The 13155-nt window shown below is 41.9% G+C and overlaps 1 protein-coding gene across 1 annotated transcript; it reads left to right on the top strand.

The window, feature by feature from the left end:
- Positions 1 to 3056: 3056 nt before the first annotated feature.
- LOC309885056 (uncharacterized protein) lies at positions 3057 to 12739 on the top strand (the record flags this gene model as incomplete). Its single annotated transcript, XM_082774603.1, has 7 exons — positions 3057 to 3167; positions 4133 to 4233; positions 7791 to 7994; positions 8088 to 8213; positions 8507 to 8632; positions 9481 to 9683; positions 12552 to 12739. The coding sequence occupies 6 exons, from the start codon at positions 3057 to 3059 to the stop codon at positions 9485 to 9487; spliced, it is 675 nt and encodes a 224-aa protein (XP_082630729.1). The 3' UTR covers positions 9488 to 9683; positions 12552 to 12739.
- Between the last annotated feature and the right edge of the window lie 416 nt (positions 12740 to 13155).

Raw genomic sequence — 13155 nt, 5'->3', positions numbered from 1 at the left:
GTCATACTGTGATGTTTTTTTAGGAGCATTCTAGACTACAGTGACATTTTTAACTGCTTTAAGGGGAACAAGTTTCTGGATAGGAGGACGTGGTAACATGTTCTCTGTGATTCTAAAATAATCCATTGAATTGTTGAAGGTACAGAAGCGTTTAGTGGCTTTAAAGTGTTTCTTACCTGGGAAGAAGGACGTTGCTGGTAAAGCCAATCTCTGGAGGTTGAGTGGTTGTCCTGAGGTTTACTTCACGTGGTTAAAAACAAAACAGCAGGGGGCAAGGAGCAGTAAAGATACTTATCCTGTGATAGCAGACCATGTCCCTGAGGAGCCTGTCCCAGTGCCCAGCCACCTCTGGGTGCAGAACCTTTTCCTACCACCCAGTCTGACCCTCCCCTATCCCAGCTCCATGCCATTCCCTTGGGTCCTGTCACTGTCCCCAGAGAGCAGAGCTCAGCGCCTGCCCCTCTGCTCCCTGTGAGGGAGCTGCAGGCCGCCATGAGGCCTCCCCTCGGCCTGCTCTGCTCTGGGCTGAAGAAGGTACCTCAGCCTCCCCTCAGTGCCTTCACCATCTGTGTGGCCCTCCTTTGGACACTCCCTGATAGTTGGATGTCCTTTTTGTGCTGTGCTGCCACAAACTGCTGAGCAGAGCAGGACAATCGCCTCCCTCACCCAGCCAGCAGTGCCAGGCCTGGTGCACACTGTGGGCTCATCTGTCGACTTGCCGTGATTTAACATGTGTTAAATCATTCAATTTAAGAAAGTTACAAACAGCATAATAGCATCCATCGATGAAACCCCTTTGGCTTTTGGCTGATTGGGTTTCTCCCCTATTCTGATCTGTCTCCCGCTGCCCTGTGCTTGGACATTACACCTTGTGCTTCCCTTTGCCTGGGGGGCTCGCATGTGTGTGCAAAACGAGCACCTTTATTTGGGTTTTCCCCACGCCCCATGGCACAGCACAGGCAGCTGGCCGTGCCCTGGGCGCTCTGACAGCGGGCACTGCTCCTCGAGGGGCGAGGAAAAAGCGACAACCGCTCTCCAGGTTCTACCGAGATTTGAACTCGGATCGCTGGATTCAAAGTCCAGAGTGCTAACCATTACACCATAGAACCGCGTGGTGGCACTCCGCTTTGCTCGGCCAGCTAATAAATTACTGGCGGCACCACCTGCGACAATTCTGCTTTTTTTCCATCTTCTAAAGTTTAAATGATTGGTCAAGTACTTAATTATAACTTAAATCTCCGTCTTTCTGCGATATGCGTTGTCTTCATGGTATGATTGCTAAAATATAACATTTCCTGAAAGTTGTAGGGTGAGATAGCAAAAAGGAACGGTAGGAAAATGCTTCCTTCAAACACACAAAATGAATCGTAACGGTTGCATCCAAGTTCAGCAAACTGCCTTCCGCGTTGCTAACACACAATTTAAATGATGTTTCCACAGAGGTCGTTCACAGTGTAGAAATACAAAGAACTGCAATATACTATGGCACACCTGAGATTTTGCAGATAATTCACATAAGAATGTACTAACCTAGTGCCAATAAATAAATACAAAAAATAATATAGAGGACGGTAACTAGGAAAAAAATGGTTTGTTCCTTTTTCTGTTTAAAGTTGTTTTTCAGTAGCAGAGCAAGTTGCCAATTCACGGCATTCCAATTCCCTGCACAAACCACCAAATCTTCGTTAATGCTGAGTATCCACGGGGCTGGCCAGTAAATAAATCTGCTTCTGGACAAAAAGTGTTAGGTTCCACCGAGATTTGAACTCGGATCGCTGGATTCAGAGTCCAGAGTGCTAACCATTACACCATGGAACCAGTTATATGACCCTTTCAAACCGCCCCTATTGAGGGAAGCTTAAAGGGAATCATACAGTGCTTATATTGTTCATGCGTTCATAAACACTATTGTTTTTTAGCTCCTTTTCTCCGGAGTTTGTATTAATTTTACGTACAAAAGCCACTGTTCTTGTACTGCAGCACCTCAGAGCACTGAAAGCAGCCCCCAATCAGAAGCACCTCGCCACTAAGCTGGGTACCAGGCCCTTGCCATGCTGCCACTGTCCCCAGGTGCATCCCAAAGCCTGCACCCAGCCGTGCAGTGCTGCTTACTGCACGTTCACACACCTCTTCTGCCCGAGACTTGCTCGCTTTACTTGAGAAGATCACAGGTACCATTCCCAGAACCATTGTTTTAACACTTTAGGGTTGTGGTTATTTTCCCCTTTTGTGGAAAAACTCACCTGTGGGACACTTTGTTTCATCAGGAGAGAGAAAAACTGCAAGAAATCCCTGCCTCTTCGTGATTAAGCCGCAGCAGAGTTGTTCCCTGCCTCAGCTCGCGGCTGCAACATGTTAGGAGGAAGGCTTTGGGTCGCTGTGCGCGGTGACACGGGGCCGAGCCCTCGGACCGGGCCAGCACAAAGCCCCGCGGCACCGCCGGGCAGCCAAAATAAACCCGCTTAGCAGAGGATGGTTTCGATCCATCGACCTCTGGGTTATGGGCCCAGCACGCTTCCGCTGCGCCACTCTGCTGCTGGTGCTAAGGAGTTCTCCGGCTTCGTTCTAGAACATTCCCCGCCCACTCCGGCTGCCTCACGCGGTAGCCCTAGCCCTGATCCTGGTCCTGGTCCCACACCCGGACCCGGACCTGGACCCGGTCCTGGACCCGGTCTCGGTCCCTGCCCTCCCCCTGCCCGCCGCCACCCGCGGGCCCTCCCCAGGCAGCGGAGCGCGGAGGCGCGGCGGCCGGCCGCCCCCAGAGGGCTTTGCGGTGATTTGCATACAGCAGCGGCGCCCCCCGAGCTTTGTAACCCCCCTTCTGCCGCCCCCAGCCCCTTATCCGCACCGGAGGGGCGGCAGGCGGCATTGGGCGCAGTCCCCTCAGGCACAGGGCTTCTGTTTTTCTGAAAAGCAGTCTCGCCATAGCCGTTAAATTGACGGATTTTAGGGCTTTAAATACTTTAAGAAGACACCTCACGTTCGTGCTCGCTTCGGCAGCACATATACTAAAATTGGAACGATACAGAGAAGATTAGCATGGCCCCTGCGCAAGGATGACACGCAAATTCGTGAAGCGTTCCATATTTTTTTTCCACCTTCCCCTCAATACACCGGCCCCGGCCCCACTGGGCGCCACTGAGGGAGCCCGGGTCGGCCACCAGAGCGTGACTGAAAAACGGCGCTCGTTCCTCTCACAGGGCTGGTTCCCATTGCAGGGCTCAGTTCTGCCATCCTGTGATCTCATTACAGAATCATTATTATAGAGTCATTAAGGTTGGAAAAGCTCTCCCAGATCATCTGGTCCAACCATCCCCCTACCACCAATGTCACCCACTGAGCCATGTCCCCAAGCACCACGTCCAACCCTTCCTTGAATGCTCCCAGGGACGGTGACTCCACCACCTCCCTGGGCAACCCGTCCCAAGGCCTGAGCGCTCTTTCTGAGAACAAATATCTCCTCATTTCCAACCTAAACTTCCCCTGGCACAACTTGAGGCCTTTTCAAGTTGTACTATCTCTTCTCTGTCAAAAGTAGTGATTCAGAATAGAATGCCTTTGGGCCTACTTAGTGTTATGGAGGGAGGGGTTTGTACAGTAATTGAGCAGAGTTGTTGAACATATATTAATCAGGAGGGCAGGACTGAAGACCTACATTATATTTGGGAGAAAAGTAAGATCTTCCATGAAAGTACAACACAAGTTGAGGATTTATGGATTTATGGGAAATTTTGATGTCTTGGCTCCCAGATTTGGCATGGTTAAAACAGCTCTTTGTCTCCACTTTAGTATTAGGATTACTAATCTTGTTAACCTGCATACTATTCCAGTGCTTTCTCCAGTGCCCTCAGCAGTCACTGGGAGATTGTGAGCTTTGGCAATGAAATAAGTTAAGGTACCAACTGGAAACTGGTACATATTTTATGCAGGGGGGTAAAGAAGTGCTGTAAGACCAGGGGCACGTTTATAGAAAAGGGGGGACTGAAGGGAGGTGAAAAGATTAATGGAAATTTTCTAAGATACTTGTAAAGGGTTTCACAATCATTGCTGTGTTTGTTTTGCAACTACTGTTTTCTGATAAAGAACAGGCATGCGCAAACACCGTGTAATCTATTTCTGAGTGTTTATCAAGGATGTTCAAGACAATGCTGAACTTTCAAGATCTGGTCTGCTGCTTTTGTCAGCAACACAAAGAAGTCTGGCCAAAGTTCACAGGGAGGAAGAGCTGATGAGGTAAAGAAGTCAGCAGGGGTCTTCACAGACCACCAAGGAGAAAGACAGACTGAATGCACATGCAGTATGGGGTGGTGGCTTATGTAAAAGAATTCCCAGAAATTGTTATTATTTTGTAACAAATTGCTCCAAAAGCAAAATGAAGACCCACTGCTATAGGATACTATGAAGATTAAGTGGGTTCTAAAAGGGATGCAGTTCCTGGAGTATAGGACTTTCCATACCTGTTCAAGGTAATGGTTTGCATTCAGCCTCTCATCCTCAGAGTCCTTAAATCACTGATAATTGGAAACTGTGAGAATAAAACAGATAAAAGATTGAGCATCCCTATGCATTCTGGAAACAGGCTACTTAGATAACTATCTTTGTGTATTTGTCTGTGTATTTTTTGAATGTATTACACAGATAAATGACTTTTATATGGAGAAGTTTGCATTAGCATTTACAGGGAACAGTTTTACATTTCTGTTTCACAAATGTATGTAAAATGTGAAATAAGTGGGGTATTTAAACATTGCTGAATTTACTGATTGCTCTTGTAGCAACATAGTGCATTTTGTATTGAAAATTACATGCCTCATGAGACAGTAAGCTTTGTAAGTTTGTAAAGTACATTACTGCTGCATTTCTATGCTTACATTTGGAAGCTAAATATGCAGGAGCTCAACAGTAATATGCTTTGTGCTGGAAACTAATGATGCGTAGTAAAACATCAGAAAAAGGTGATAATAGAGCCAGGAGAGACATAGTAGAGAGACTGCTATAAACCATGTAAACCTCTGAAACTCTTTCCTGCGTGGCTGCAGTTGTGGTTCAGAAGGAGGCAGTATGCTGCAGCTGGTGCCCTCAGTTAGATTTCTCTGCATTGCTGTAGAGAAAAACGAACCTTAACCTTTGAGCCTGGAGTATTGGCTTTGAAATTTCATTCCTAAGTGGCAGCTGCTCCTGTTTTGCAACGTACACCTCATTGTACTAGGAATGCATGTTTAAAGGACTTTTGTGAGACAGTTCAGGACAAAATATAAAGCTTACTGATGTAGACATCCAAGTGGTAAAATCAACATTAATGTGAATATTGGTGGGATTAAAACCATTCCCTTGCTGTGACTGTCACACAGTCAAAATGACATGAAGCATGCAAAGTTAATACTGGCTAGCAGACCTCCTTAATGAAAGGAATATACTAATATGTGTATATTTGATAAGATACAGCTACTTCTTAAAAGCTTTGATATTTTTCTTATCTGTTTAATTAATGATTGAGAACACAGACATGCAGCTTTATTTTTAAATGCTATTTTTAACTTTACAAGTGTGTTTAAGAGCATAAACTTGCTTAAGTTACTAAATTAGCATGAAAGGTGAGTCACTACATATTCACTTCTGTTTGTTAGAAAGAAACGGTGTTAGCATCCCCTTGCTTCTAGCAGCTTTGTTATTTTTAGATAAGCAGGAACTTAAAAGAACACAACTTTCAATAGTTAACACAGTAATGTTGTTTGGAATGTAGATCTATACAGATAATAGCTATATTTGTCAAGTAGATCGGAAGAAATAATTATAAAAGCCTCTTAAATAGCCATATTTCTTTGTGAGCATCAGCATCAAATATGTATTGCACATATATGATGGTGAGAGAAGAGGAATTTTTGCATATTTTATATGAAAAAGGTAAAATACAAGGGATTATCTTCACATATGTTCATCACAGAGAATTTGTGCAATTCTGAGCAATTCTTATTAAACCCATAATTATACTACAATAATTATTTTAAAGCTTACAGTTCACAATTAACTTTCACTGAAATGAAAATCTGCTGACATACTCCTGTAAATGATTAAACATAATGACCTGTGTTTAAGAACACAGTGTCTTTTTTCTTTTGTTCTTTATTTTCAAGTGAAATCTTTTGATTTTTTTTTACCACTATTTACTTTACTTGGGTCAAGTTGTTCAGCAGAGGCAAATAAATGCTTCTATATGCTAGAATCGTTTTCTATATGCTAGTCATCCATTAATTCTTAAGCTAACCCATTTGACTCATTATGGTGATTCTATTAAAACTGGCAGTAGAAATAAAATTATTAAAAAATGGCTGGTGCAATTGTCCTCATTGTTTAGATAAAATTACCCAGAAACATTGCTAGGAAATCTGCTTTGTCTTTTTAGTCATTTATATCAAAATGTAGTATATGGAAGCACTGAGAAACTGGCAGAATGCCTGCTCTGTGTAATGCCTTTGTTATAATGCATTGTGACAGCACAGGTTCTACATTTTAAATGTTTAAATTTCTTTTTGGTATAATTTATTTAGTATTTCCCTTTCAACACGTAAGTCAAAATTCAAATGTTTCCTGCTGCTCAGGAGAACATTCTAGTTTTGTCCCTGAATCTGGCCTTTCAGCAGGTAAAACAGAGTTTTTGCAGTTCATACTGGGAAACGTCACTTGGAAGAAAAGTATTTTTTTGTTGTTTATAACGCCTTTACTGAAATTATAAAAGGCAGATTTAAAGTTTTACTGTCATAATACCTTTTTACTGAGTACATAATACCTTTTCCTGAGTACTATTTGATCAGACGAAACACTGCTGTGTGGCTGTGACACGGCTCGTGAGGTGACGGGTCGCCCACCAGTACAGGACAGAAGCCCAGTGTCACCAGTTGTAACTCGCTTTGTGGCTGCCTCTTGTTACCTCAGCATCCTTAAATTCTAGAATCATTATGGCTCGAAAAGACTTCCAGGATCATCTGTTCCAACCACCCCTACCACCAATGTCACCCACTGACCCGTGTCCCCAGACACCACGTCCAACCTTGAACTCCCCCAGGGACAGTGAAGCCACCGCCTCCTTGGGCAACCCGTCCCAATGTCTGACTGCTCTTTCTGAGCAGAAATGTCTCCTCATTTCCAACCTGAACCTCCTCCGGTGCAGCTTGAGGCCATTCCCTCTGGTCCTGTCACGGTTACCTGTGAGAGGAACCTGACCCCAGCTCCCCACAGCTTCCTTCAGGTAGCCGTATGCTGTGAGTGGATAGGAGCGTAATTAAGCGCATGCTTTAACATTTTAAACATGATTTTAACACTTTAAAAGGGAATTTAACGTTTCAGCAGGGATTTTAACCCTCGGAACCGTTTACGCCCCGTTATTCCCCGATTTGTTACTCCCCAACGAACCTGGCGCTGAGGGACGGACGCGGCCCCGCCCCGCGCCCCTTCACGGGCGGCCGCTCGTCATCAGCGCGCGCGGGGCCCCGCTCCGGTCACGTGCCCCGCGTTTTCCTGAGGCGCCGAGCGGGCCGCGGGTGAGGGTCGGGGGTGCTCAGCCGGCTCCGTGCCCCCGGCCCGCTCCGCTCTGACTGGAAATTGCCGCCCGGGCGGCCCCTTCCTGCACGGAGCGGCTCGGGGGGACGGGGAGGGAACGGGTGGAGTCCCCGTTAGGGCCGGGCCGCCGCGGTTCCCGTCAGCGCGGCCGCTTGGGGCTGGTTTCACCCTCACACCGAGGGGGTTGCAGGCGGTCACCCGAGCTCGCGTAACGGCCTCTCCTCCGCTTCTAGGCTCGCCATGTCGCTGCCAACCAAGAGATGCGGAAGGCCCCCGGTGTTGTCGTTTTTGGAAAAGAAAAAGAGAAAACAGAGCCTGGATAGGAGGAGGGGGAAGACGAGGATCTATGTGGGAAGCCACATCGACCGCTGGCTGACGCTCAAGGAGAAGCTGGACTTCAGGAACGATGCTGAAGTGGCGGGGTTTTTGTTGGACTTGTGAGTAGGCTGTCTCAGTTCTCCTCTGTTTACCAGTCCCAAGTAAATAACGCCTGGCATTAATTTAACACCAGCTGTATGTTTTCTTTATAGGTATGACAGTTACGACCCGTTGTTAAAAGCTCCGATCTGTTCCCTCCCAGGCGGTGTGAGGAGAAAGTGTTTGAGAGACGAAAAAGTGTTGTCAGGCAGCACTTCCTTGATAGCAGCTGATGGAACGTTAGTATTATGCTCTCTTTGTGTGTGAATGGAGTAGATTAAATCTCTTTCTTGATAGCATTTAGAAGATGGCAACTGCTTTTAAAGAAAGGGGGTGGGTCATATGCAAGAGAAAACTATACAGCTAATTTTATCAAATTGTATAATTTGGAGACCCTTTGTAGAAGCTTTTCTGTGTAGTTTGTTGTTTACATTGTTAAATATTTAGTAGTTTAGACAAAATAGAACTAAAACTTTCTCTTAAAAAAAAAAAAAAAACACATTCTAATTATAAATGTGGGTTGTATTTGCAGGTATGACAATGATGACCAGCTGTCTAAAGAGTCTGCTTGTTCTGAACCTGGAGATTTAAGAATCATCACTGTGAAAGACGAGAGAGAGATGCCACATGATTGCTTGTCAACGGAGATGGATGACACGTTAGTGATACTATGGGGTTCTATTTGCATGGTTTACATTTGAAAATATTTTGTATGGATTTTAATTTTCACTTTTAATTTTGCTTATTAGAAACTCATGTCATTCATGCTCTAATTCCTTACCTAAAAGCATCTCAGTAGTTAACGGTTGGTCCAGTCTTTATGAGGCAAGAATCAATGAGAGATTTTGGAAAAGTTTTCTCTTGGAGTACACACAGTAAACTTGCTTGTTCAGTGACTGCCTTCCTCAATCGTATATAATTTGTGAGTGGAACAAGAAAATAGCTGCTCTATGTATATTAGTCACTTTAGTAAATAATGAACCTTCATGGTGATACAGTCTACAGGCACATGTGATTGTAGTGTGTGCTTTAACTTTTCTAAAAAGAAAAATGTTTCATTGTTTACTGTTTGAGTAATAATACATAAAAAGTGACATGTTAACCTGTTTAAAAATAGTGCTGTGCTCAACGAGGCAACCACACCGTCAGTCGACTGCTGATTTCTTTTACTGCAGTGCCATCAGTCACTAAGGCATTCACAGTTGAGATCAGAGGAGCCTCAAATAGGTATGCTTGTCCATTACTCTTTAGGTTTCAATTATCCACAAGTATTACTGAATAACTGTAATTTCATCCATGTTTTAGTTATCAGACCTTTAAAAATGTATCTTTTAATGTGTGCAGGGGGACACTGAGAACCTAGGACATTACATTGGCATTGCATGATGTGTCCAAACCCTTCGCTAATATGAAGTATGTAATGCATGTAGCATGTTTGTCTGAATCTTGTTTTCCATTGTTCTCTTTTTTTGCGACTTTCCTAATTCTTCTTACTTTTGATTTTAGTAGGTGAACATGTTGGGGTTCTGAAAGCAATTCAGTGGCTCAGAAGAATTCTTGGAAGCTAGGTCGGGAGAACACAAATATCAGTGCTGATGAAGCTGAAAATTTCAAGTGCATTCTTCAAAATAACATTTTTCTCTGGCACTATAGCTTTAGTTTGGAGTGCAGCCAACAGTAATTGAATTCCTGGGATGGATTTTATTCAGGTGAGACAGAAAGCTTGTTCTTGATTGCTTATTTCTGCCCTCTGAGCTGTGAGAAATAATATGAAAAATTGTTTGGTGTGAGAAAAACTTTCTTTTCATCTGAAAGGTAAGGTATGGGATGCTTCATTACAGACTCATAGTGTGTGCGTGCTAAGATATTAAGTCACACTGATCATGTGAAATTCTGGACAAATGATCAGGCATGTATGCAGTGGTTGTACAAAGCCAAGGCAGCTGTTTGAGAACAAAGATTCAAAGAAAAGTAGTACTTTATAGGGCAGATACCTTAGTGCATACCGTGTTGTTCTGTGGAACATTCACCCACAAGAAGTAGTTGTATAGCCTGTCTGTGAGGATAAGAATTCTGTGTTTCATTCTCTGAACACCACATCCTCAGTAATGCTTTTGTTTTTCATTCACAGTATACTGATGAGGTAGAGTGATAAGGTTACTGGAGGATTCTTATTAGCTGTGGGAAATTCATACAGTGGTCAAGTGATTTGCCTAAAGTCATGTTGGTAGCTGAGCTTGGGTGTTAAAAGTAAGACTAAACTCAATATTAACTCAGTGTTTGTAGATGGATGTGCAAGATTCTTAGTTGTTTTAGAAAATATTGGTTTACCTTCTGAAAGGAACAGTAGCTCTGTTGATGGATTTAAAAAAAAAAAATCCAAGAAACCTACACTTCCTGTTGAAGGGTGGAGATGAAGTCAGGTAGCTCCTGCTTTCCAGGCATTTGGGTGTCATGTTTTTCTGTTGCTGTTACTGTTTTGAGGATGGTGGAGTATGTCTTTTCATTTTGTACAGCCCAGAAAGAGCTAGGAAAAGAACAATTTGAAGTACAGTTTCTGCAACAAGTTCTTGTTGAAGGTCCTTTTTTAACAAATTGTGCATTAATGATCATAATCATAAAGTGGCTGTTGTATTTTAGGCCTTTCATCTAGTCTACTAGGTTAGCTAAACACTAACTGTTGAGGAACTGGAAATAGCAAGTACAATGAGGAAGAACACTTAAATTCACCTGTTTCTTCAGTGGCTTTAATATTTGGTTTGTCTTGGTTTTTGGAGTCTTACCCACTGGTGTTAACTTTCAGAGGTTGCTCTTGCTGGAGAGAAGTTGTTGGAGAAACACTGAGGGAGTCAAGTAGTGGGGACTCTGGGATTTCAAGATTCTTGCCAGGTAAACTGGCATTGTATTTTGAGTTATGGCTATTGTGAAGAGTTGGAATGTTGAAATAACACAGGAAGAAAAGAACACACGGAAATTGCTTTAAAGCATTATTGGCAGGGCGTAGCCAAAGGGAAGTATTACGGAACCATGTCCAGTTAGGTTCCTGAATACATTCAGTTCTTCTATAATGCTTCTTCTGTTACTTACTTTCACCCTACATTTTAAAATTCAGAATACTAACCTAGATCTAACCTATCTAGATTCAAATTGTTTTTCTGGTTTTAATGTAAAAAGTGCAGAACTGTCGAAGCACATAATTGACTATTTTTTGTTTGCTTTTTTTCTTTCTTTAATATTTGTAATTTAATGTAAAGATTGAAGGTTGATTTAAAGTAGTTGAGTAGGGAGTTTCCTTTGTTTTAAAGGAACTGTAGGTGATTTGGGATTATATTTAAATCTCTGGCACTCAAATATTTCAGTAGTAAAACTCCTTTGGCTGGACTTCTGTTACTGAGATGTTGTCTTGATAGAGCTGGCTTTCCTGGAATTTGATTATTCAATGTATCTTTTACCTTGATTCATTAAGAAATAAACCAAGAACAATATATACAAAGAATGCAGATAGAAAATACCCAAAAGTGCCACAGCAGTTGGATGAGGAAGACTGAAACCTGTACAGTGTGTTGGTGTCAGTCATTAGTAAATGCTTAGTTGGGAAGCCCCTTCTTTGAAGTAGACTTCATCTCCAGTTCCTGTCTTCCCTGAAATGGTAGTGGCAGCTCCTTTTATAACGTTTTTTGCCATGTAGCTTTTCTCACAAGCGAGGGAGTCTGTATTGCAAAAGTTCTCTTAAGTAATCTGTTGTCTGAAAAGCTGTATGGCTGCTGTCCAGACAAGGTAATTGTAAATTGTAATTACCTAGCTTGAAAACAAAATAAACAATCATGAAGAAATGTCCAGCAGAATGTTAATACTGAAGGCTTGCCATGACAACAGTATGAACAGCTCAGTGATGGAAAATAGAGTGGAGTTTCTTAGCAAGCAGGAAAGTAAACCTTTAAATTACATTTTAAAATAAATTAACAAAATAATCTGCTTAAGCAGGAGAGCTTCCTGTGTTCTACCAACAAATTGAATTTGAATCCCTTTTTTTTCCAAAATTGTTCTGACTAGTCTACGTTTAGATCCTCTGAATATGACTGAAGTATGACACAACAATTCTTGATTGAACTAAAAGACTCTACGTGTATTGGTTTTGGTCTTCAGTATTCATAGTTTGTTTTTAATTACATCAAAAAAACAGCAAACAAACAAATAAGACAAACCACAGTCAGTGATTATTTCTCTAATGTAACTTGAAAGTGAATGTAGAACAGTGCTTTTCCTTACAGAACATTGAGTGATTAGTCTAAGACACGGTGCACTTAATTAAGTAGTTGACTATTGTAATGCTAAATGTTGATCTGTATTTTACTCTAATCAAGTCATGTGTATAAATCATATAATCAGACCAGCATATTTTATATACTGCAAGTACAAAAGCACAAATGGATTGTTCATAATTTTCCATCATTTCAAAGTTAGACAAAAGTATTAGGGGAATGTATTAGTCATATTTCTTGAAATAATGCAAGCATACTTTGTATTTAGGTACTTGAATGTCACATAATAATTATAATCATTGTGTTACTTTTCAGGGTAATCAGAAAGAAGAAAATCAAGCACTTGAATGACAATACCGGGGCAGTTTTTGGTCCTTTTTGATTTTGCTGTGAGGGTATTGTGAACTATAAAGAATCACTGTAAATTCTAATATGAAATCCCGTGTTACTTGTTGAACAGCAAATTAAACTTAAATAACTAAAGTTTTATTGTGTTACTTTAACACTAATAAAGCGTGTGGAGTGTATTTATTTCACTGTGAGAGTCTGTACATGGTTTTCTGAAATGGCAACAAGAAAAAAAACGGTAATAATAATAGGTACATCTCGAGCTTATTCAGAAATTTATTTATTTTCTGTAGTTTGTATTAATGAAAACATTCCTCACATTTTATTTAAAGCTCAAAGGGTTAAAGTAGAAACAACATTCTAGTAGCAGTGGCAGCATCAAGCATCTTTACTTCTTGATGTATTTCTTTGAATGCTGTTTGCTAGGGAGCAAATTTAAAATATCCCACATAATGGAAGGCATTCTTAGAGGCTATTTATGCACTTAATATTGACAGTTAAAGTAATGGACTATAAAGTGTGCTGTGTTATTTCCCTTTAAAATATGAGTAATCAAGATCAGATATCATGT

The sequence above is a fragment of the Aythya marila genome (assembly GCF_965140915.1).
Source record: "Aythya marila genome assembly, chromosome: 18".
Classification (NCBI taxonomy): domain Eukaryota; kingdom Metazoa; phylum Chordata; class Aves; order Anseriformes; family Anatidae; genus Aythya; species Aythya marila.
This window is presented reverse-complemented; position numbering and strand designations above follow the sequence as displayed.